General features: G+C 37.0%; 1 protein-coding gene and 1 pseudogene across 4 annotated transcripts; one reads left to right on the forward strand and one right to left on the reverse strand.

The window, feature by feature from the left end:
- The first annotated feature begins 1,204 nt into the window (after positions 1-1,204).
- LOC147489078 (luminal-binding protein 1-like) lies at positions 1,205-2,768 on the forward strand (annotated as a pseudogene). The gene is made up of 4 exons (XR_015202845.1): positions 1,205-1,361; positions 1,444-1,622; positions 1,731-1,814; positions 1,898-2,768. The product of XR_015202845.1 is annotated as a luminal-binding protein 1-like (transcript).
- Positions 2,769-4,193: 1,425 nt separating this feature from the next.
- Positions 4,194-7,911, reverse strand: LOC147489079 (protein IQ-DOMAIN 19-like). Of its 3 annotated transcripts, none has more exons than XM_086575056.1 (5): positions 7,837-7,911; positions 6,834-6,972; positions 6,422-6,652; positions 6,086-6,322; positions 4,194-5,922 (listed from the first exon to the last, which is right to left on the reverse strand). In XM_086575056.1, the coding sequence occupies exons 3-5, from the start codon at positions 6,620-6,622 to the stop codon at positions 5,572-5,574; spliced, it is 789 nt and encodes a 262-aa protein (XP_086431182.1). In that variant the 5' UTR covers positions 6,623-6,652; positions 6,834-6,972; positions 7,837-7,911; the 3' UTR covers positions 4,194-5,571. The 3 variants fall into 3 exon arrangements, with proteins under 3 accessions (XP_086431182.1, XP_086431180.1, XP_086431181.1); XM_086575054.1 differs by having other exon boundaries at positions 6,422-6,736; XM_086575055.1 differs by having other exon boundaries at positions 6,422-6,972.
- Between the last annotated feature and the right edge of the window lie 17,825 nt (positions 7,912-25,736).

Here is a 25,736-nt window from a genome sequence, read left to right on the forward strand (position 1 = left end):
TTCGGAAGGGCTGTGTTTGAAAGGCGTTTTCCCTCTCTTGAAGCTGAAGAAAGGCAAGTAAGTCCTGATATATCTAGAGTCCCATCTCCTAGATTGAGCTCTCCCAATAGTGCTTCGTCCATGATTGGACTTGATGGGTTGGCTTCTTCTATGGCAGAAGTGTGTGCCTTAACCGGAAGCAACAACACAAGACACTCATCCGTTCAACGAACACTCCTCTCATCGCCAATTTGTTGCATGCCACTTGCATCCATCAATAACTGTGCCACCCCTGCTCAAACTAGCATGGTTGCACCATTCACTGGCCTCAAGTCCACTTCGGCTTTCCCTGTTACCCGAAAGGTCAACGACATCACCTTTATCTCTAGCAATGGAGGAAAAGTTTCTTGCACGGAGAGAAATATCAACACCACCCAGCTCAAGTGGGAATTTAATCTTCTTGGTAGGCCAATGGATGTTTGCGACTTTAATCGTCGTGATTGGATTAATGGGTCGGAAAGGAGGGTAGCTCCGGGATTTGTTAAAGGGGGTGATTCGGTCGTTTGGTCGAGGAAATTTTCTGATCAGGTCTGTGATCGTTCGACTTTACAACATGTACTGGAAACTATACGGGGTGCGAAGAGAATGATAATGGGTCATACCATTCAAGAGACGGGAATTAATGGTGTTTGCGATAACAAGGCGATTCGAATTGATGTTGGTATGTCCAAAGGGTGTGGTGATGGATTGCCTTAGGTGTTGGAGATTGATAGCAATTTGGGGTTGCGTGTTTTGTCGGCGAAACCATTGCCTCAGAAAAGAAGAAGACGGTACAAATGTCAAGGAAGGGATTGGAGTCTTGAAACCAGAACATGGAACGCAACAAATACAAGTTGAAGCTTTGGTCAGTTTCACTTCAGTGTCTCATACGATGCAGTCAGGAATTGAATTGGTTGCTAGACAAGTGATTAATATATTTTAAATCTTTCTTACCATATATTACTAAGCTTTATTGTAAAAATGAAATGACGTTTTTGAGGGTCTGCTAGCTCTATGATTTGGATTCCCTCTCACAAGTGGTACTAAACTTTGGTAATAGTTATGCTTAATTGAATTATTTGATGTGCGTTTTTAATTTGTCTCTTTATGATGGTTTGGATTTCTCGAACCACTAACCCGAAAGCAAGATTTTGAAGAGTTGAACAATGACCTATTCAGGAAGACAATGGGACTGTACAGAATTCCCAAGGTTCAACAACTCCTTAGGGATTACTTTGATGGAAAGGAGCCAAACAAGGGTGTTAACCCGATGAATTTGTCGCTTTTGGTCTTCTTTGTACAAGGAAGCATCCTGAGTGGAGAAGGTGGTGAAGAAACCAAAGGTGTGTTTTTCTTCTCACAGTGTACATCATTTTATCAACTATAATAAGAAGCAACTCTAAGTACTAGATGTTTTTTACTGACATTACATTGATGGCTTTGTTGCGGATATCCTTCTCTTGGATGTGGCTCCTCTTACCCTTGGTATTGAAACCGTGGGTGGTGTGATGACTAAATTGATTCCAAGAAACACTGTTATTCCAACTAAGAAATCCCAAGTCTTTACAACTTACCAAGATCATCAGACTACTGTTTCCATTCAAGTAAATTATATGTACACAATGCATTTCGAATATAAGTATAGTAGAATTTGAGCTAAATGACATGCTGCCAACCTTCATCTAATGGATTATTGGTATTCTTTTTTAAAGGTTTTCGAAGGTGAAAGGAGTCTCACAAAGGACTGCAGGGAGTTTGGGAAATTGTCATCTTTCTGGAATTGCCCCAGCACCAAGGTTTGTAAGCACGCCTTTCCAATTTGTTACAGACCCATGTTTTAAAGGAGAAACCTAATAATAGTTTCCTTTCATTTGAACAGGGGAACTCCACAGATTGAAGTGACATTTGAGGTTGATGCCAATGGTGTCCTGAACGTTAAGGCTGAGGACAAGGCCGGTGGCAAATCAGTGAAAATTACCATCACCAACGACAAGGGTCGTCTGAGTCAGGAGGAGATTGACCGTATGGTTCAATAAGCAGAGGAATTTGCGGAGGAAGATAAGAAAGTCAAGGAAAAGATTGATGCCCGAAACAGTTTGGAGACTTATATGTACAACTTGAAGAATCAAATCAACGACAAGGACAAGCTTGCAGACAAGCTTGAATCTGGAGAAGGAAAAGATTCAGACTGCTGTCAAGGAGGCTCTCGAGTGGCTCGATGAAAACCAGTCTGCTGAAAAGGATGATTATGATGAGAAGCTCAAGGAGGTAGAAGCTGTATGCAACCCAATCATCACTGCTGTTTACCAGAGATCTGGTAGGGCTGTAGGTGTTGGATCAAGAGAAGGAGAAGATGAGGATTCTCACGACGAGCTATAGACGATAATTTCAATTTCTTTAAATGTCAAAAGAGATCGAAGAAGAGAAGCTCCCCATCAGAGAACAGAGATGTAGATTCCCTTTTGGCTTTTGTGAATGCCCTTAGATGAGGGCATTTGCTAGCATTGTCATATAATGCTGATTAGCGACGCAGCTTGGACAGAAAAATTTCAAAGGAAAATGAAGGGGTGCTGTAATGAATCGGCCAGGCAAGATGCCGGAGAATGTATCTTAGTTCGTTTATACATTTTTTGTTTCGGTAGATGAGTCACAAGTGTTAATAGTGAAGTAGAGAGAGTTCCTCTGAAAATCTAATGTAAATGTTAATGGTTTATATTGTAATATATTGTAATGAACTCCTCCCTTGCAAATCCAACTTCTTTGCGAATTCTGTCAACCACTTAATTCGCATGTGCAGACCGTTTACAAAACCAAGTCCAGCGTCCATCACAGATTTAAATTGCTCCGTCACAGATTTAGAAATCCAATTTGAAGGCAGGACAACGGAAGCTCTTGCTGAGATAACTTATTGTCCTGTGAACACTCATCTTCATAGAAAATCTTTGTTGCTGAGATAACTTATTGTCCTGTGAACACTCATCTTCATAGAAAATCTTTGCAATAAAATCGTATAAGATTCATATAACTATATATTTTAGGATAGTATCTGATAGTCATACTTTCTATATATGTAATTAAAAAGACTTCTAATTACAGTCAAATTACAAAACAAAATGGACTCTTCATCTTATTCCTATGCAATATATATATGCCAAACACAATATGTTTTTTATTAAACTACTATAATTAAAAAACTCAGGTCATGGCGAATCAAACATACAACAAGAAGATTGTGGAGTATGAAACAAAACACAATGTTTCATGAAGAGTGCACTTTACGAAATTCTCAAAAAGAAAAGATTTATGAAGAACCAATTTACAGTTCAATATTTGAGAACTATCAATACACAGCGGATGTCGCAATCAATGTGCCTATACTAAGAGAATACCATAAAGATCCAAATTATCCTATCATACAAACATCATTTGGAACATATCAAACCAAGAAAGTCGACTCAGAAAATATTGCTGCAGGAAATGCCATACGCTATCTACAACAGATATACAAGTTTGAAGTACTAGATGTGAACTACAACGAACTCATGACTAGACGTGAAGAGCTCTACGAAGCAAATATTCAAGTAGAAGAACTTCATATGCGGATTAAAGCATTGAAAAAAGATAATGCTTATTTAAAGGGAATAAACGAATACTTGCTTATAGGCGGAGCAAATATGGAAATTGACGACCTAAGAATTCCAGAGTAAATATTCACAACCGATTGGAAGATCCAGTGTTAGGAAAACAATGTGATTCTTAATATTCATGTTCTTAGTTTACGTAGTGAATTTTGTTATTTACATCCTAATAATGTTTATTAATAAATTCCATCTTTTTTTATTACTCCTTTGTTTTGTTTGTAGTTTTACATACACAAGTTACACAACCAGGTATATTAGCTGGAATAGATATTGAAAGTAAGCAGAGAATAGCTCATTTCAAATTGAAAGTAAGCAGAGCAGAAGCATAGAGTCGACTTTTATATATTAGAAAGTTACAAGGTCGACTTCTACTTCTTTAGATGTGAAAAATCTTACTTTAGGAGGATGCATCCCAGCAATATGTAGTGTCTCCGATATGATTAGCAAATGATTTGTTCAATGATATGATTAGTAGAGGAATCTCAACAGATTTGCGATTGTATAATATGTTAATAGATGTTGTGTGCAGAGAAAGTATGGAAGATGCCATTGACTTATTCAAGCTGATGGTACATAAAAATGTGGTACCTGACACAGTCACATATAATACGCTGATGGACGGGTATTACTTGCGAGGTCAAGTTGAAGACGCGCTAAAAGTTTCAACTCGACGGTGGGTAGAGGTTGCGAACCTGATGCTTATAGCTATAACATGCTCAAGTTGAAAGCATTGGCGGCAAAGTATGATTGGCTCTGCTACATCATCTATGAGGAAATATCAATGTTCCAAAGTGAATGCCAATCAAGGGCTGGTCACTAATTGTGTACGTGCCTTACATTTACTTTTTGGATAGTAATTATCCTCCACTAAGCATGCATCTGGACTCTGGAGTAGATTTTGTAAGAAAAACAAATATGGATTCATACTTTGAGCATGCCTACATGAATATTGAATCTCACCACTTTATTTGAGCCTCTGTTTATGCTTACTGTTTTGTTATGCAACTAATCCATTTGTATAATTTTGTGGCAGATCCTCAGTTGCTATAACTTATGTGTGTTGCCTAACAATGTCAGCCCCAAGAAGTAGCATCCTAACACGCATTATAAATGATGTTATTGATGTACTAATAAAAAAATGTTGCAATCGAAGGTGTACATAAATAATCTGCCAAGGAACTTATGGAAAAACCCAGTCAAGCTGGAAAAGTTTAATCTAATTGTAATATATGAATCAATGAATTTGTCATTGAGGAAGATACTCATTATTAGTCCTTGGCTACTCAAACAGAGGCTATAATTGTTTGTACATAGTATTATTTGCAGTCTACTAAGTCTTTTCTCTAATAATTTATATAGTATTATAAAGATATAGTACATGTATAAGTTAATTGAAAATTATATGCATGATTTTTGCGCTCACTTTTGCTTTGAAGTATATACTGATCGTGCAACGAACACGATCGAAGATGTTGATTGAGAACTTTTCTTACTTGACTAAGGACTTTGCCTCTTACACATTCTTTTACTTATGCATGAGTTTCAATATGTTGTTGAGCATCACTACTTGGTCTTGACTTACATCAAGTGTGAGCGTCAAATGAGAAACAAGATGATGTATGTTAGGCTCACTTCTAGAACAATAATCATGCTATTAATAGCTGAGTTATTAGCTAGGAGCAATTTTAGAGGATTGTTCGTAAAAAAAATAAACCGTCTTCCTTTTAAGCGTTGCTAGAGAATTGTCGTCTTGGCTGGAGGACCTTAAGGGAACTTTAAACATTACCACTAAGATTAAGGAGCTTTGGCACACTGCGTTCATACATTTTATAGTTCAATTATGGAAGGCTAGAATAAGGAGGTTCACTGATCCCACAAGATGAAGGTTGCATTACAATTTTGTTGTGTCAACTCATTGGATTGATCTTTGATTCTTTGTCCATGCCTGAATACATGGATGAAAGATACTTAATAAACTTGGATCAGGTTTTGACACACTTGAGTTGTGACAGGAGCTGCTCTGTTCTGTTCTCACTGAGTAATCATCAAAATGTCTACTGCAGGCATTAGGGCTCATCTTTGCTAATAACATGTGGCAGTGACAGTTTTGCTTTAGTTCTGTGTAATGATGTGGTGAATATCTTTGATCTGCCCTTTCAACATGATCGTTGGTTAAATAGCTATTCCTGCTCTTTGTACTCCCTCTAGATTGCCCAAAATCCATTTCCACAACCTTGACATTGTCTTCAATGTGTCTATCCATCTACATGCAGAAAAATCAGATTGCAGATTAAAGGGTGAAGAATTTGTATTGCTTTCATTTATAAGACACATTCTCCCATCATAATAGTGGATATGCTCTTAAGTAGTGCAAACTATTTTCAGTAGAAATGTTTAACATATGGACTGATTTCTAGGAGGCTTACATTATATGTTGGTCGAATGTGATTTGCCTGCAGCAAATTTCTATAGTTTGATGACGTATGGGCAAGGAGATGTGTTTCCTCAGCCATCTGGTTCCTTTGGGCTCGAGCTCTAGCCTGAACAGTCACCAAGGATTGCATACACCGGAGGGTCCTAGCAGCCTGTTTTCTCACAAGGTAACCCCTTACAAGTGCTTGCAACTTCACCAGTCCTTTCAGTGCACAAAGCGCTTTCCTTGCCTGTTGCAATGGAAGATACAGAGAGTTGATTTATCTAACACGAGACTTCTAATTGGTAATCTTTATATTGACAAATGGTGATTGTTTTGAAAATTATACCAGATACCCACGGATGAATGCCTCAATCCTGATTGAAGCAGCCTCTTGAATTGCACTTGATCTTCTTCTTGAAGCTGAACGTAATTGGGTAACGGTAGGCGCTGGCTGTCCAACTTCCATGACCCCGTCATTACAGATACCCTGCCTCATCCGTATTATCTTTAGACAAGCTACTGAGCTTTGCTTTATTATCAGCTCCATTTGATGAGTGAACAGCAGCTCCAAGGAAAACTGCGATGAGAAAGAATCCAAAACCAGGGAAAAGAATTTCGGCTTTATTGATGCGGTCATCTAAGAAATAGTTCAGGGTAGTGCCTGTTCCACAAATACATTTATCACCATAATCCATAAAAAAAGTATTCAGATGAAATATATTGGTTTGTAGATGGTACACTGGTACTATACAACAGACCTATAACAACAGTTATGCTTGAGGTGACGACCTCAGTTACTAACAGTCCTACAAAAGCCCAAGCATACTGTGTAGACAAGTTTCCTAGACTGAGAAACACACCACCAGCCATTGCCAGCAAAACACAGGGCCAGTTCTCCTGCAAACGTAACACGACTCCAGGAAATCACACACTTCAATAAAAGAAAAACATAAATCAAATTCAAAGCAACGGATTTGTATAAATGATAAAACAAAGCAATCTATGAATCATATTTGAAGTTAAATTTATAGCTAAGTCTGGAAGAAGAGCTCTCAAATCGTACCTTAAGGATTTCAGCAGCTTGAACAGGAGTATCCCATAGCTCAGTCTGGGGTTATGATAGAAGAATCCTCCATGAGTCCATGATTTACCTTTTTGGAACATAAAAAACCAGCCATCCTTCTTCACGAGCCCACTGAACAAGCATAGCAAGTGCAATACTCTTTCCGCAGCTGACTGGGCCATCCAGCACGATCTGCTTCTTAACTTTAGGACCTGGTGATGACAGGTTTTTAATCAACTTCATACTTAATCTCTGTTCTTTTTACCAGAACACCCTACTAATTCCTAAAGAACAAAAGATACAAAGTTCTACACAAATGAACTCTATGTTGATTGATTGTGCTTCAAAATCTTAAATACATTTATATACTTAGTGTTATCCAACAAATACAGATCAATTTGATGAGCTTCCTGAGTAAAGTTATTCATATAGACCATTGTTGAGCAGTGTCATCAATCTAACATTTCAATCTTAACAAATTAATCCAAGGTCAGTCTTCTTCACATTTTCAAGTAATTAGGAGTACAAAACAATAAATGTTAAGATTAAATTAAATACACACAAATTAAATAACATTATCTTAATGTCCAAGGATAAATTTAAGAACTCTTATACAATTAAAACTCTAAAGCTAACTCAATTCTTACACAATTACAAATCCTATAGTGTCACATATCTAAACTCCCCAACGCCCTTACCACAACAAGCCTTCCAGTATAATATTTATACTAATACCATAAAACCCATCAGCAAGAAGGGCACTGGAAGACAACAAATCAGTGTCAAAATCGGCAAAGCACCACAACAAGAAATCACTCTCGGCGTGACGAGGTAATCCACTGGTCAGTACCAAAACCTGCATTGTTCCCAACTCCGATGCAAATGCACTTCCTATCGCCCCAAAGGTTGTCTGATACAAGTCAAGTAAGTGCTGTCCAAGAAGACAATTTCTAAATCATTATCAGTTGCAGTGAATAAGAGCAGACTATAAGAAGAGTTAAAGCTTTAGCCAAAGAGAGGAAGAGTTGTTCAGTTTACCTTATGGATGACGATAAAATATATACCTCCGAATTGCTCAAGACAATAGGCGATGTATTCTTAAAAAAAAGAATAATGGAATGAAGTGTTAATTTTTATTTTACACAATTGATAAATATTCTAACAAAATAATATATTGAAGGGTCTAACCTTATGCGAATATATTGAAGGTTCGACCTTATCGCCATAGAAGAATTATGATGTCTGCAAATACAAAGAGAAGCCATAGGGAAAAAGTGTTAAAAGAGCATAGAAGAAAACATCCACAGCTAATGGAATATCAAAGTCACACTGGTATGTAACTTGAGAAATAAAAAAATACCATTTTATACTCTCATTTGATTTTAAGATATTGTATAGATATAAGTAACTGATATCTATATTTTTCTTTATGCCTTTATTACAGAGGAATTGATACACACACAGAAATTAAATGAGCAACAGAGCAATCATTTAAGCAATAGTACTGGTATGAACTTACTGATTTTACAATGACAACAATTTTAATATCCTTTCCACAAGAAATGGCTAAAGTTGACCCTTTTTTGGTATAATTCTCAAACAGTCAATGTTGAATCTACAAAGGAACAGACTGCTAAAATAGCTCGGCTTAATCAAAGTCGTTTGTTGGCTTTAAAGAAACGTAATCGTTTGTTGGCATCCAAGGAACACAACTTGCATTCAAATAAAGGTAAAATTGTATTTTATATTCGATTGAGGATTAATTAAAGTTTTTGAAATTTCATATTTTTTATTACACAGGCCAAATAGGTACTTTGAATCTTACAGATGCTATCATTAAAGGTATAATGACTTCAATATCTCAAATCACAAATATCGATTGAAAGGAATAAACGCTTGCTGCAAAAGCAAAAAAAAAATTCAAATTGATCTAAGCAAGTATACTAACAAGTGATGGTATGTGTTTTCTTCTTCAATTTTGATATTTTATTCAAAATGTTTGGCAAATTCACAACTAATTTTTTTATATTTTAGGAGTTCATGACTTTGGACCACCAACTGAAGAGTGTATGTATTGTGGAGCAATTCTTTGGGAAGAAGAAATAAACAACAAAGGAAAATCATCTGTTCCAACATTCTCTATATGTTGTGGAGAAGGAAAAGTTCAACTTCCACTATTTGAGGGCTGCCTCGAAGTTTCTTAATAAACTCTTAGACTTGAAAGGAGGAATAAGATCTACTAAATTTAGAAGATATATACGGACATACAACTCCATGTTTCAATTTACTTCTGCAGGAGGGAAGATAGATAAGACTATTAATGATGGAGGAGGTCCTTGCGTTTTCAGAATAAGTGGGCAAAATCATCATAAAATTAGGTCTCTTCTTCCATTCGAAAATAAGCCTCCTCAATTTGCCCAGTTATATGTATACGATACTCAAAATGAATTGAAGAATAGAATGCAAATATTCAATGAATATAATGAACTTCTTGATCCTACAATTGTTGATGGATTGATCAAAATGTTTGATCAACACAATAAAGTTGTACAGTCTTTTAGGATGGCTAGAGACAGATTTAAAGAAGATCAAATGATTGATGTCCGCCTAAGACTTATTAATTCTCGGCAGAGTGATGGAAGACAATACAATCTGCCAACTGGCAATGAAGTTGCAGCTTTAATTGAAGGGGATGGATTTAATGTTAATGATTTTAGGGACATAATTGTTGAAACTAGAGGAGGTTTGGAGAGAATAAATGAATTGCATCCTAAATTCATGGCTTTGCAATATCCTTTAATGTTTCCCCGTGGTGAAGATGGCTATAGACCTGGGATTCCTTATAGAAGATTTCCTAATAGTGAGGAAAATGAAAGAGTTTTTAATATGGATGATCATAAAAGAGATACGGTTAGTATGAGACAATATTGGGCTTTTAGACTACAAAGAAGGACATTAGAAAGTCGACTACTCTGGATAGGTGGACATTTACGTCAAACAGTCATTGTTGATGGTTATACATGTATAGAAGATCAAAGAATGTGTTGGTATCGGACACACCAAGAAGAAATTAGGGCTGATTTATACAGCAATGTGATGGATGCAGTGGTCGTAGGTATATAAGTAATATTATTTAATTTTTAAATTTTATTTCCATTAGCTTATGATATGTTTTAATCTATCAATAACCCGTTTTAAAATAAACACAGGTGATACTACAAAGCAAAGATCAATTGGTAAACGTTTGATCCTTCCATCAACATTTTAGGAGGCCCTAGATACATGATACTGGACCTACCAAGATGCTATTGCTATATGTAGATGGGCAGGACCACGATCTTTTTATTACCGTTACTTGCAATCCAAATTGGAATGAAATTCTTAGTTATCTACAAAAAGACTCGGACTATTGCCTAATGATGTTCCCGATGTTGTGTGAAAGTATTCAAAATGAAGTTGGAATGCATCATGAAAAGATTGCATTATGGAAATAATTTCGGCAGAGTCATTGCGCAGGTTATAATCACATACCTTTTTTTTTTTATAAGAAGCCGACTTCATTGAAAAAACACACTAATCAAGTTATTATTTTGAAGTCCGAAAGCACCAAATTTTAGCAAAGAAGAAGTCCGAGCACCCACTCTGGGCATAGTTGGTAAATGCTACAAGACAGTTAGTTAGACCTTCAGAGATACTCAACTAGGCTGGTGTACATGTTGAGTCATTATCATTAGCGAGGTTCTTAGGTTAGCAAAGACTTGATTAACAAGAATAATTCCCCAAAGAAATGAAAATCGTGCTCATAGAACTTCCACAAAAAGCGGAACTAGCATCCATCTAACGTAAAACTACCCATTTTGTGTTGTGTCCGAGGTGTCATTTACTTAGTTAATGTACTTTAGTACCCTTTTAAATTCAATTTGTTAAGATTGATGCTTACGGTTTGTCTCATTTTCTGAGTGATCCATCTATTTCACTTCTTAATAGGAAGATATATTTCATTACTTATTGATAAGATCATATACCTTTATAATTATTTAAAGATCGCTACTAAATAAATTTTTTTTTTTGTGTGCGTGATTATGCGTTATTGAATTTAAAACGAGGACCGCCACATGCTCACATTTTATTGTTTTTACATCCGGAAGATAAAGCTAAAAGTGCTTCGGATATAGGCAAGATGATATCAAATTTGAATTGCCGGACAAAGCCGAGTGAACCTCTCTTGTATGATATTGTAGTCCAAACAATGATTCATGGTCCGGTGGTGAGAAGAAAAGGGTTCTCCATGTATGGACACTAAGAAGAAGAAATGCACAAGGAAATTTCCAAAGGATTTTTGCAGTGAAACGACATTTGATGAGAAAGGTTTTGCAGTTTATCGAAGGCGAGATAATAAAAGAACTGCAATGGTGGGCCGTCAAAATCCTGTTGAAATTAACAATCGTGGTTTGTTCCTTACAACCCTGAACTTACCAAAGAATTTCAGGTCACATCAATGTTGAACATTGTAATCGTTCACGGATGATTAAGTATTTATTCAAGTACATTTCAAAAGGGCAAGATCGAGCTCACGTGTATTGTTGAAGAAAATAATGTCTATGACCAAGATAACCGAGGCGGGTCATACATCAAGTTGATGAGATTAAGCACTATCTAGACTTCAGATATGTATCTGCAGATCGGAAGCAAGTTGGAGGATTTATGAATTTGACATCCAGTCTGAGATCCTTACATTGAAAGAATGAGTTTCCATCTTGAAAATCAGAGAATATTGTTTTTCGTGCAAATGGGGATCCGGCTGAAATTGTTGCAAGTGAAAAAAGACAAAAACTATGTTCACCGAGTGGATCGCATTATTAATGAAAAAGACCGAGTGGAAGACATCTTACATATGTTGACTTCCCTTTACAATTTGTGTGGGACAGAAATGCAAAGGTCTCAATACATTACAATTTCCAAAAAAAAAAATTATATTTGAAATTACATATAAAATTTATATTTATTCATAACATACATGTTTATTAATTTTTTTTCGTGAATGGAAAAGAAGAAGCCAAGGATTGAAGATTGGAAGAATATTCTATGCTCAGCCAACACAAGGGGAAAGATACTATATGCGTATGCTTCTAAACATTGTAAAGGAGCTAGAAATTTTGAAGAAATCAGGAAGCTGTTAATGGTACTCTCTATGATTATTACAAGTCGCCTTGCCGCGGCGCTTTGGTCTTTTACAAGATGACAATGAATGGCATCTTGCCATTAAAAAGCAAATGAATGGTCTTCGGTCCATCATTCGCCGGATTATTTGTAACACTCTTAGTGTTTTGTGAGTTATCCAATGCTATTGATATGTGGAACCGCCATTGGGAGTTACTATCCGATGATATCTTAAGGGCTAATCCAAATTTATCTGAATCGAACTGGGAAAGGAAAACACTTCTTGAAGTTGAAATTCTAATGAACGAGAATGGGTGGAGTCTAAAAGATTATAAGTTTGATATCCCGAGAACCGGATAGTTGATGAGAACGAGAATCATACAAGAGGAACTAAATTATAATTGCAATTTACTTTCCTCACGCGATTACTAAAACTTCATGGTGGATTGAATGTCGAACAAAAACTGTTTTTGATCTTTGTCATTAGCTTATTTGTTGAAAGTAATGCCGAAGTCTCTTCTTTGTATATGGAAGTGGAGGAATAGGAAAAACTTATCTATGGAATACAATAATTGCAAAGTTAGCTCGCCCGAAAGAAAAATAGTTCTACCAGAGCATCATCGGTATAGCATCTTTTATTACGGTGTGGTCGAACCGCCCACTCGAGGGTTCAAAATTCCCATTCAATCGGATGAATCTACAACTTGCAATGTTACACTAAAGATGCATTTGGCAAAACTCATTCGAAGAAAACAGATTTGGTCATATGGGATGAAGCACCAATGAGTAAGAAAAATGACTTTGAGTCCATTGACAAGACATTTAGAGACATAATGTCCGGCATTGATAAAAGCTTGAAAGATAAACCATTTGGCGGGGAAAACAGGTTGTTTTGGGAGGTGACTTCAAAGTGACGCTTCTAGTTATAGAAAAAGGCTCAAGAGAAGCTATTGTATCGGCCTTCAATAAAAAGATCCTACTTATGGCGTCACTTCAAGGTTTTTCGTCTTTCCATAAACATGCGTTTGAGTAGAATAAATTCTACATCACCAAGTACCCAATCCGATGTAGAATTTAACAATTGGATATTAGCTATTGGTGAAGGAAAACTGCCCAGTCGATCATTATGCGAAGGGGAAGAACCATCATGGATTGAAATACCTGAAGATCTAATTATTCGTTCAGAAGGAGATGGGATAGAAGAGATTGTAAATACTGTTTATACAGAACTTTCAAGGAACTACAAAGATGTAGAATACTTGAGAAGTCGATGCATTCGACACCCCACTTAATGCTTCCGGATGAGTTAAACAAATACGTTCTCTCATTAATTCCGGTGAAATACATGAATACTTGAGAGTGCATTAAGTGCGGCATCTGATAAAATTGCAGATCAAGACATTTTGTATCCTACGGAGTTCCTTAACACTCTTCAAATATCAGGGATTGCGAATCATCAAATTCAACTAAAAGAGGGAGCTCCTATCATGCTTATTAGAAACATAAACCAGAGTAAGGGACTTTGCAATGGTACTCGGATGAAAGTGACAAAAATAACAGATTATGTCCTAAAAGCAGAAATCATTACTGGAGTACGAAGTGGAGATGAACACACCATTCCTCGGATTGTGATGAAGTCAGAAAATAAAAATTGGCCTTTTGTCTTACGCCGAATGCAGTATCCAATAAAGCTTTGTTATTGTATGACAATAAACAAAAGCCAAGGCCAAACTCTAACCAGCGTTGGAGTATATCTCAAAAATTCAGTATTCTCACATGGGCGCTATATGTTGCGTTGTCACGTGTGACTTCACGCCCGCTTGAAGATTTTTTATTAAAACCACGAGAAGACAAATTGCATCAAAGATACCAAAAATATTGTCTTCCAAGAAGTCTTCAACAATCTTCCTTGACATTTCTACTCATCATCACCATTGTTTTTTTTTTTATTTACCTTTCTATTACGTTGTTATCGTTTTCTCATTTGTCGATACTATTTTTGGAAACTCCTTTCACCACTTTTTGCTGTTCACATTTTCTCGGATTGATTCCTCTCCTCTCAACTTCTCGACAATAGCTATGGTTTCGACACTCCATATTTTCAATTGATGTGGATAGTTAGGTTTCCCGAAGTCTTCAAGGCGACCCAAATGGATACCACGAGTGCAAACATTGGGGTCAATTCCCTTAATGTCGGTTAGACCAAACCAATCAAATCGATGTTCCCTAATCACCCTTATTAAACATGTCTCTTCATCCTTAGTTAACAGAGAAGATATAATTATCGGTGACTACCATCCGACCGTCAATATATTTTAACCCCGGGAAGAGGTTTGCTAATCGCGTGGACGGAATGTCCATCGATGTTTCATAAAGTTGTCCTTATTCAGAATGAAGACTTGCTTAGGTAGCAAGTCTTCGTGAATCGATATAATAGACGTAGCAACCCAACGGTCTACAACCAGACTCAGGATGGTGTCAACTTCCCTGCTAGGAGTCATTTATAAAACCCCAAGTTCCAAAAGAAAGGAATTTGTACATTGTTTTCGAAACGGTTGTTAAAATAATCTTGAGCTAAACTCTCGATCATGCTAACCTCCCCATCTACGCATCTTAATTTGGTAACTGTTTCATCATTTTAAAACATTTACCTCCGAAGAAAGATGGCCAAAAGATAAGACATCTTTCCATCGCGACAATTTATAAAGCGCGATGGCGCCAAGCCAAGAAGGGGCGCCCTAAAATGATCGGCACAGAGTCATTAGCTTACTCAGACGAGGATAACAAAAAATCAGCAGGATAGTAGAAATCAACCTTAACAAGCACGCTTTCCACTACACCTTTAGGATACTTTAATTGATTTTGTCCGCTAATTGCAACGTTATTTTTTGTAGTTGCATTTCGTAGACCTATTTGTTTATACAAGTAATAATGGAGTAAGTTAACACTCGCCCGCCCCAGTCTAATAAGGCGTCGTCGCGGTGGGAATCTCCTAAGGTGCATTTTATAAGAGATCTACCGTGGTCCTTGTACTTCTAACAATTCCATTATTTTCTGGATAAAGTCAGAACCGCTCCGGCTTAAAAAGGCCTTTTTAGGTATGTTGGTCTTACGCCTAGTAGTGCACAACTCTTTAAGAAACTTAGCGGTTAGGTAGCTTTTTAATAACTTCGGTGAAAAGGAAGGTTTATCGTTAGATTCTTGAAAACGCTCCTAATTTCCTCAAAGTTTGTATCCCCGGTTAGCATGGCTAATTTTTTGAGGAACGGTGGTTTCTATATATTTCGCGATATGGCTCTCTACTTGTCTTCGGTAACCTTGGCTTTAACCTTTTGTTGTGATTTAACCGTACCCTACCGCGGTAGGCTCCTCGAGTTTTGGCGTATCTAGTTAGAAAGCGTCCGTAGGAGTACCGATGGGGTAACTATAGCGAAGTTACTTTGTTATCAACCACTCTTCCAACGGAGAGTGGTGATGGCATTTTAGGTCACCTACGTTCAGAAGCTCGCATTAGAATTACCGCTACCTCAAAGGTCAGGTTTGCCGCTTTAGGGTTTGGTATTGCTTGTCCCGAAACACGCTTTTGGTCATTTTCGCGGGCTAACTTGTATGCCCCCGCATGGATTGTAAAATTTGTTGGTTTGATTGAAGTCATTGTCCGAAAAGTTGTTGGGTAACTTGTATAAAACGCCGATACGATCCGTTGTGTAGGTGTAGTAGTCAATGGTGGTGTGACCGAACTATCTCTCGCCGATTATTTATGGGTGGGTTGTGATAGTTATTATTATTAACCTGAACGATACCTTATTGGTATTATAATTATTATAATTATTCCGACCTTGTGCTTGACCTTGTCGGTGGTTGGCGCTTTGGTTGTTATAATTATTATAATTCCCTTGACCTTGTCCTTTGTCCTGCCTAGGTGGAGCTTTGGTTATAATTGTTTGCTTGCCTAACGCTTTGATTATCAGACCGGAGGTGTTACTTGTTGATTATTTCTCCAACCGAAGTTGGATGTTGTCTCCGCGGGCGCAGAATAGGATAGTTATTAATAGAGTAAACATTATCTTGTTCCCGTGGTTGTTGTTCATAAGCTAGAGGACAATAATCGCGGGTGCTCGGACTCAAACAGAAATTACATGGGTTGAGTTTACATTCATGACGGGATAGCTTTGTTGGTGAAATAGCCTCTACTTTTTAGTTAGAGATTCGATTAAATTTTTAAGTTCGATCGGTTTTCGCCCTCAAACATACCGGGGCCTTTACCGTTGAAGAAGAAACAACTGAGCCGGATATCATCACTACCCCCCAATTATTATTCCGCTTAGTTTGGTCTTCTAAAAATTTGTAAGCCTCCCGGTGCTCCTTTTACTTAGGAAACTACCCCCATTCATTATGTCAAGGACTTCTTTATGGTGGTCTAGAAGACCTTTGAAAAGGCAATTAACTAACGCGGTCTTTAGCTGCTATGATGTGGACACTTTATAAGGAGATCGGGTGAAACGATTCCATGCCCTTTAAAATGATTCATGAGGATTCCCAAAAATGAATCTTTGAAAGCATCTCATCCGCTTTTAAAATTTTAAAATGTTCCATAAACAACAACAAGTTTAGCCCACGAGTCCATTTAATTAGGCTTAAGCGCAGTTAACCAAGACGCCTTTATCGGCTAATGTGAAAGGGAATACCCCTTAGTTTAATTTGTTCCACACCTACCGTAGGATGATGGAATGTTGTAAGGACTTGTTCAATCCCACGATGTAGCCGATAAGGTTTTTCATGGTCAACCCATGAAAAACGGTAACAAATTAAATATGTTTGGGGGATTCAAAAATCCCCAATCGGGTCCGCTAGAACGATGCACGATTTAGGGCTATCGCCGCGGCTTTGTAAAAGCCTCCGAGAGAGGAGTCTCTTTCTTCACCATTATGTCGCATGGTGCGTGTGATAGTAGTTAGAGGTGTCGCGGGTGGTGTACTAGATAGATTTGTTTGTTGTCGCGGTAATTACGCTTTGTTGTTTTTGTTCGACCAGCACCTTAATCTCATGCAAGACTAAGTTGAGCTTTAACTAAACATGCAACACTCCAAACAATTCGATATACTAGTAGAAAACCCTAACTGAAACGCGCAGGTATGGAAGAAAGGAATACCGACAAGGCCTTGTTTCGCTTATGAATAGCGCCTTGTTTACGCTTGTTCGCTGCATATAGCAAAGGTTAGAACACCTAAAATATGAAAGATCAAAGTTCGAATCAAACCTCGTGGAAATCCGAAATTTTTAACACCGGCGCGGCCACACAAGATATGCCGCCAAGGCCCGAAAGTAATTTTCAGATTACAAGAGTTTTTTATGGTCATGCCAATGAAGTCGAAGTTCCAGTTTTTGAGCTGGTCGCGATTGGTATGGGCGCCAGCCAAAGGGTGTAATTTTAAATTCCAAGAACTTAGCGCGAATTCGCCTTCTCGAGCCGGGCGCCCGTGTATTTTCTCGCGGAATTTGTCAAAACTGAAAATGGGCAACCAGCATGAAACAAACAAGGGTGGGGTTTAATGGGACTTAAAAAATGACTACTTCTACTATGAAAACAATGCTAAAGTGTAACTAAGATGGCAAGAGCGTATTTGGTAATCAAAAATTGTATAGTCTACCTACTTTAAATGAACGATGAATTCACAACGAAGTAAACTAAAACTAATCTTTTACACTCAATTATCAAAGCTTCTACCTCGATGCTAATTGCACTAAGTGGAGTAGAAGTTCGCTCCACTCCTAGTTCCCTAGCATGGATTGTCTTCTAAGTCTAAGAAATCAGCCCTAAGTCAATGAGAGCTTTACTTAAAATGTTATGCTAACAAGACGCCATTTTAAATAACTAGATATAATAAATAACAAGATAAAATATAAACTAAAGATAATCTACTTGCCACGGAAATAATGATTGTTGAGTCTAGATAAAGAAATAGAGGGAATTAAATCCACCCTCTAATCCAACTTAATAACCTAGTATAGATTGTCGTGATCTCGATTTCTACGCTTTCACGGCAAGAATTTCGAGTCTAATCCCTAGTGTTCATGGCATTCCTACCGATACTAACTAGCATGTGAGGTCGCCCACCCATTCTCATGGCTTAAACACTAATCTTCTAGAGTGGAATAGATTCTACTACCAATTCTATACTAACCACTAAGTTTTCATCAAGGCTTCATCAACCCCTCTAATGGAGGTTTAGCCTTGAGTCATCAAACTAACATTTCCCATTGAATCTAAACTAAACATAATGTAAGAAATTGAGATTTACTTAATTAACAATAATGAATCTAATTTAATGGCTGGAATGGAATAAGAACAAGAATTTAAATTAGATCTAGAATGGAAATGACAAGAACGAAATTGAATAATAACTATTTTATTTATCTAATCAATCAAAACAATCATTCAAGAATTTAATCTAAAACAAGAATTGTAATGGAACTAAAACTTAATTAATTAATTAAAACTAGATCTAGAATTCTATATATTAATTTAGGTCTAACTAGCTACCATTAACAAAGAGTGAAGCTTTTGTTTTATACATCCAGATCCAAAAATCGTGCATGGGCTTGGAGCCATGTTTTGGGCCGAGAATCAGCCCAAAACCCAATTCTTTTCAAATCCAAAAAGGCCTCTTCAGCTGCAGTTGGCTTCCACAGACTTTTCGTCCACTTCTGCTCCTCTGATTGGGTCAAGGCTTGACCATTGAAAAGCTCTTTCCGATCCGGTCGTTTTGACATAAAGGTAGGCCCGATTCCGGTGTCTGAGTCCAAAGATATGGCATTCGAAGTTCTCACGGATTTGCTCCTTTATCTCGCTAAAGTGGCACATTTCTCGCACATAATGGACTTTGAAGCCCTCGAAATGCATAAAACACGTAATCGGTATTAACTCTTACTTATTATTCACATAATTGGTCTAACAAAGATGATTATTAAGGGGTTAAAACTACAGCTTTGGGCTCTTATCGGCTTCCCATGGTCGCCTAGAACACACGCGACCCAAGTCCGCCAACAAATGGCTTATTCCACTAAAGGCCATTATTGCACTACCCCTAATCCCAAATTACGGTCGTGTTTATGGGCTTCATATTATATGCCTCGTTGATCTCCCCCGTTTAAGATATCGAATGTCCGTCGATTAAGTCATTACGACAACTACATTAATCAACTTCTTATGTCCTCCGAAGTAGTACCATTCAACCTCATTGTCATGTCGGAATAAATCCACCCTGGGGTTTACATGACAATCTTTTGAGCTCCTCAAGGGGACATCATCAACCCGACTTCTTGTAGGGACACCTGATTGTTTCTATAATCAATAACACACCTTACATACAATGTCATTACCCAATCCATCGAGTTTGTTGATTCACAAAAATGAATCTCACTCATCGATGATTTAAAAGCAATGTACAATGCATGTAAGTGCCCGCTATTATATCCGATTAGGAGGACAAACATCCATAATGACAAAGGCGTTTGTTCTCTTTATAGTCGATAATGAGAAACAACCTCACTTGGTCCTGCTCAATACACACAAAGTGTACTAGTGTAATCTTATAGTCAAGATAGACTAATACCCAGATTATACTACAACCGTACTAATGGTTTGTCCAAATCTATCTTGGTTATGAATCGATTACTTATACTTTATATAAGGTAATCCATGATATGATCTTTTATGGTGTTCACACCATATCATCTACAACATAAAAGTATTAGACACATGCATATAACTAATAACATATATAATATACATAACATTTGCCCATATAATTCTCATTCAAAAATAAAGAATTAGAGTTAATACAAAAGTAATGCTTTTAGTATATAACCCTATCAAACTTAACATCACACCTCTCACTTTCCCTTTCTTTTCACTTCATAACACTTCTCATACACGGAGCCACATGCCCCTTATTGTGCCTATATACGAGTCGCCGCCCCAAAACATTAGAATTCTTCCTAGCCGTGAAATGCGCCAGCTTCTATAGCTATCCTAAGCCCACTCATTCACCTCATCACAACGCAAAGTTCCGATTTATGCGTGGATCTCTTCCAGATCACTTCCGTGAGTTTCATAGTATGTTTGTTTGATATGAAGGCTCCTCATATCATACCAGAGCAATCGTTTGACGAATTGCTCGATAGTAACATGTAATGGATACCGGGTTCCACGATAGATTGTCGGTATCGATGGCGTAATCCATTGGTAAGTGCCAACAACTCTTATTCTCTTAAGCTTACTTTCATTTCTATGACCATTGTAAGTTTTTTATCAACTAGATGGGGAACAAGTGTTCTCATCACCATTGATGATATAACAATGGATTTCAAAGCAAGTTTTTGGTAGCCTTTTTGTTGTTGGGATGCATATACCAAATTTAAAACTCATAGGGTTATATGTCCGATAATATATACCTATATAACTATGAGTATTTCCAAGAGACCTATGGGGCAGGGATTTTTCGTGTAGAGAACCAAGGGAATCTTAACATAGCCCTTGGTAGCTTGTCCCTTAATGTGGGCATTGTTATGTTTTTTATCATGTTAAATATCTTAGCGGAATAGCGATTTTCTTCTGCAAATAACGCCGCTGGTGACATTTTCCTTGCTTTAGCTAAGGGATGTATGCTGTATGATATTCTCTAGACCTTAATATCTAGTCTAGCACAATCCCACAGTATAAGGCATAAGTACCTTCTTATGCCTGTCTTGGTTTGCCGCATCATGGTATGTTTCTTTCCTGATTTCGCATTTCGTTATACGGATTGGGTTGGGGTTGATATTATGTGACAAATTGCATTGTACATTCTTTTCGTGCAATGACTTGGCTGGGGTGGAGGCTACAACCTAATTGGGTTGCCCCTTACACCCCATCAAACCGAGTAGCGCTTAACACATTAGCACGAGTTGATGATACATGGCGTAAGGCCTGGCAAATTATTATGGCATGGCAGGATGCCAAGGAACCTCAATTCTTTATAGAAGAGGAGGAAAACGTTTAAATGCTGGATATGAGGTAAGTTTTATTTTTAGTTAGTGTTTGCTTATGTCCCAAGCAATTTAATTTTTGTTATCCCCATAACGGGTGGAACTCACATAGTTACGTCTATTTTTATTTATCTATATTAGTATGTTCTAAATTTGTTTTGCAGGTGTTCTTTAATTTTACGCCGCTTCCATGGTATTTCCTACCCTTCTTATTTTAATACTTTGAGGACAAAGCATGTTCTTGTTTGGGGGGTCGATAGAAACACGATAATTTAAGGCACCTATTAGGATAATATATTTATAATATGCACTTGTTTTCTAGTAAAAAAATTATGCTATACACTTAGAAATATTGGTATTGTTTATTTCTCCATTATTATATTAATCTAGAAGTTTTATGTTAGCTCTTAAATTAGAAACAGCTTTTTAGAAATTAGGTTAATATGTAGGTAATAATCATTGCATCTTTCCATTAATATATTGCATGAGCATCTATGTTTGTATTGACTGTAAGTTTCTGAAATCTAGGCTAGAGTACTTATTCTACAAATCCTGTGAGAATATATCCTAAAAGCCTTATGAGTGAAATATCTGAGTAATGACACAAGGGAGAAGTAAATTCCGAATAGAGAAATCACACATCTACTTGCTTGTTCAATATATCATATCCTAAACGAGAATTTAGGCCCTTTTTGGATCGATATAGCTAGAAATTCAAACCTATATAAAATTATTTTCCGCTAGTCGCCCCATTGAGCCTTTCTTTAGCTTTTCATAAACCGCAAATCCTTTACCCTTTTACCGAACAAAATAAAAATAAAAAATCAACCTACCCATTTTTGAATGAGTCTGAGAATAGAGATGAAATGAAGAATATAAAAGAGAAAGACCTATGAAACCAAGAATTTGTTAGTTGCTTCAAATAAGAAAAGAAAAGAAAGTTTCCATTAAAAGAAAAAAAAAACAAATAAATAAAAGTTAGAACTCCAAAAACAAAATCAAAAGGAGTCAAAAGCCAAAAGAAAAAGAAAAAATGGCTAAGGATGGAAACAAAGTGTACAAAACAAAATAAGAATAAGGTTTTCTCTAGTTACATAATATGAAGACTCTATTATCTCGGACTTGTCCATTTTGAATATCCATTTCCTTCATTCTTAAACATCACCTAATCCCCACAACACCTAATAAAGACCTCTAGCTCAATTAGAAATAGGTTAGTGTGATAGTAAGTGGCACATGTGTTTGATCGACTTCGACTTCCTTGTATGTCATTGAGATTGTAAGGTAAAGTGTGCCCTCTCATTAACCGGAGCGAAACTGAAACTTGAGTGGAAAAATCAGAGTGTTTTTGTCTTGACATATATGTGAATACCTACTTAAGGACGCTATTCCAAAGTTTCAGAAACGGACCTGTTTTTACATTTCATAGCATAGTTCATTATATATATGTTTATCCGTAGATGATTTATTATTATGCACGTATTAGCTTAGATTTCGAATTGATTATTATGTATTCATTGCTAGTGAGATGTATAGATATATGAGAATAAATTAGGAAACAATAATGTTTATTTCTTAGTCGTTGTAGTATAGATGAAGTTTGTGAGTCCTTCTTTGGAAAACTCTCACGAGACTATAACTCGTCCACTAGGAAATTCCTGGTGGTTTAAGGCCTTGTTGCATATGGTAAATGCAATTTCACTCGTCGAAACGAGATTAGTTAGAACTCCATTTTTGGTCACTTATTTTAATTTCTCATATTTGCTTGAGGACAAAACAAAATCTGTTTTTGGGGGTAGTTTGATAAGAGCCCCAAAATTGTAGTTTTAACCCCTTAATAATATTATATTTAGACCAATTATGTGTATAATTGATAAGAGCCCAAAACTGTAGTTTTAACCCTCAGAACAATCATACTTTTAGACCAATTATGTGAGTAATAATTAAGAGTTAACACGATTCGTGTTTTTATGCATTTCGGTTTCAAAGTCCATTATGTGCGAAATGTACCACTTTAGCGAGATAAAGGAGCAAAGGTCGGTTACTAAAATAGTTCCGTGATTAAAGGCCAAGATTCAAGAAGACAAAGCCTTCCTAAGCCCCGCCAAAGTCGAAAAGTCGACACGGGCGTAAAAAGATACAAGTCAAGAGAACTTCCGAAGGCCATATCTTTGGACTCAGACCTGGAATGGGGCCTACCTTATGTCAACATGACCGGCTCGGAAAGAGCTTTCCAATGGTCTAAGCCTTGACCCAATCAGACGAGCAAAAGTGGATGAAAAGTCTGTTGAAGACAACTGCAGCTGAAGAGGGCCTTTTGATTTGAAAAGAATTGGGTTTTGGGCTGATTCTCTGGCCCAAAACATGGCTCCAAGCCCATGCACGATTTTTGGATCTGAAAGTATAAAAACCAAAGCTTAGCTCTTTGTTAATGGTAGCTAGTTAGACCTAAAACAATATAGATAAATCTAGATCTAGTTTTTAGTAGAATAATTAAGTTTTAGTTCCATTTTCAATTCTTGTTTTAGATTAAGTCTTTGAATCATTGTTCTTGATTGATTAGATAAATAAAGTAGTTATTTTGTTAATTTCAATTTTTGTCATCTCAATTGATAGATCTAGTTTTAATTCTTGTTGATTATCAATTAAGTAGTTTAAGTAGAGATTGAAACATTGTTAGTTAATTTAGTTAAGTTAGAATTTTAATATGATGAGTAGTTATAATTCAACGGGAAATGATGGTTTGATGACTCAAGGCTAAAACCTCCATTAGAGGGGTTGATGAAGCTTTGATGAAAACTTAGTAGTATAGTGTAGAAACATTGTAGAATCTATTCCACTCTAGAAGGTCGATTCGCCATGAGAATGGGTGGACGACCTCACATGCTAGTTAGTATTTGGTAGAAATGCCATGAACACTAGGGATTAGAACTCAAAATTTTGTCGTGAAGAATGTAAGAATCGAGATACAAGAATCTATGCTAGGTTATTAAGTTGAATTCGAGGTGGATTCAATTCCCTCTAATCCTTTATCTAGATTCAAAAGCAATCATATTTCCATAGCATTAGTAGTTTAAATTCAACATAATCAATTTCATATTGTATCGTAGTATAACACCCTTCAGAAAGCTCTCATTAGACTTAAAGACCGACTAATTAGATTAGAAAACATTCCATGCTAGAGCACTAGGAGTGGAACAATTTGTTACTCCACTCTATTTCAATAGATTTGAGAGTAGAAACTTTGATAAGCAATCTAGCATCGTAAGATAGTTTGTAGTTTTACTTTTTATAGAGTTTTTCATCGCTTTATTTAAGTAGGTAAAACTATCAATTTTACGCTTATCAAATGCCACGCCATCTTAGTGCACTTTAGCATTGTTTTCATAGTAGAATTAGTCATTTTAAGTCCCATTAAACCCACCCACCCTTGTTTGATTCATCTTGTGGTTATCTGCTTTGTCAATCGAAAAATTCCGCGACAAAAATTACACCGAAGCGATCGTGCCTATAAGGAGCTTTTTCATCTATAGTTCGGAACACGAAGACCAGCCCTCGGACCGAAGCGCCGACCCGCCTAAGTTATCGGACCACGAAAGCACGACCAGCTAAAGTCATCGAACAAGGAGCGACCCGCCTACATGTGAGCCCTTCCACGCCCTAAGCCAAAAATCCGGATTTCAACAGGTTTGTTTCAAACTTCGATTTTTAAGTTTTTTTCGTGTTCTAACTTGTTATTTACACTTTGAACACGCGTAAACAAAATGCTATTCATAAGCCGCAAGGATGCTATCGGGTATTCCTTTCTTCCATACCTCGCATCTCCAGTTAGAGGTTCATACTAATATATCAAGATTGTTTGGATTGTTGTCGTGTTTAGACTTAGACTTGCATGAGATTAAGGTCTGGTCGGAGAAAAACACCGACGTAATTAACCGTCCGTCAACAAACAAATCTATTGAGTATACCAATCACTACACCTCTAACTACTATCCCACCAACCACACCGACATAATGGTCGGCTGAAGAAAGATAGACTCCTCTCTCCGACTTTTACAAAGCCTTGAGCGATAGCCCTAAATCTTGCATCGCTCTAGCGGACCAGTGGGGATTTTCAAATTCCCCAAACATATTTAATTTGTTACCCGTTTTTCCATGGTTTAGACCATGAAAAACCTTATCAACACACGCATAGGATTGAACAAGTCCTTACAACATTCCATCATCCTACTACGGTTGGTACGAACAAATTAAACCGAGGGTATTTCCTTCACCTTAGCCGATAAGGCGGCGTCTTGGTTAACTCGCCCAAGCGCTAACTCAGACTCGTGGGCTAAACTTGTTCAACTGTTTATGGAACATTTTACCCACCCCCTAAAGACGGATGAGATGCTTTCCAAGATTCATT

This window comes from Coptis chinensis, chromosome 7, assembly GCF_015680905.1.
Source record: "Coptis chinensis isolate HL-2020 chromosome 7, ASM1568090v1, whole genome shotgun sequence".
Taxonomy (NCBI): domain Eukaryota; kingdom Viridiplantae; phylum Streptophyta; class Magnoliopsida; order Ranunculales; family Ranunculaceae; genus Coptis; species Coptis chinensis.

What these genes read in the sequence shown, in the direction of transcription:
- LOC147489079 (XM_086575054.1), bottom strand. Translation starts at nt 6,712, where the DNA reads ATGACCGCATCAATAAAGCCGAAATTCTTTTCCCTGGTTTTGGATTCT. An exon ending in CATTCATCCGTGGGTATCTG is followed by an intron (nt 6,323 to 6,421) that starts GTATAATTTTCA and finishes CCATTGCAACAG; the next exon opens with GCAAGGAAAGCGCTTTGTGC. An exon ending in ACATTCGACCAACATATAAT is followed by an intron (nt 5,923 to 6,085) that starts GTAAGCCTCCTA and finishes TTCTGCATGTAG; the next exon opens with ATGGATAGACACATTGAAGA.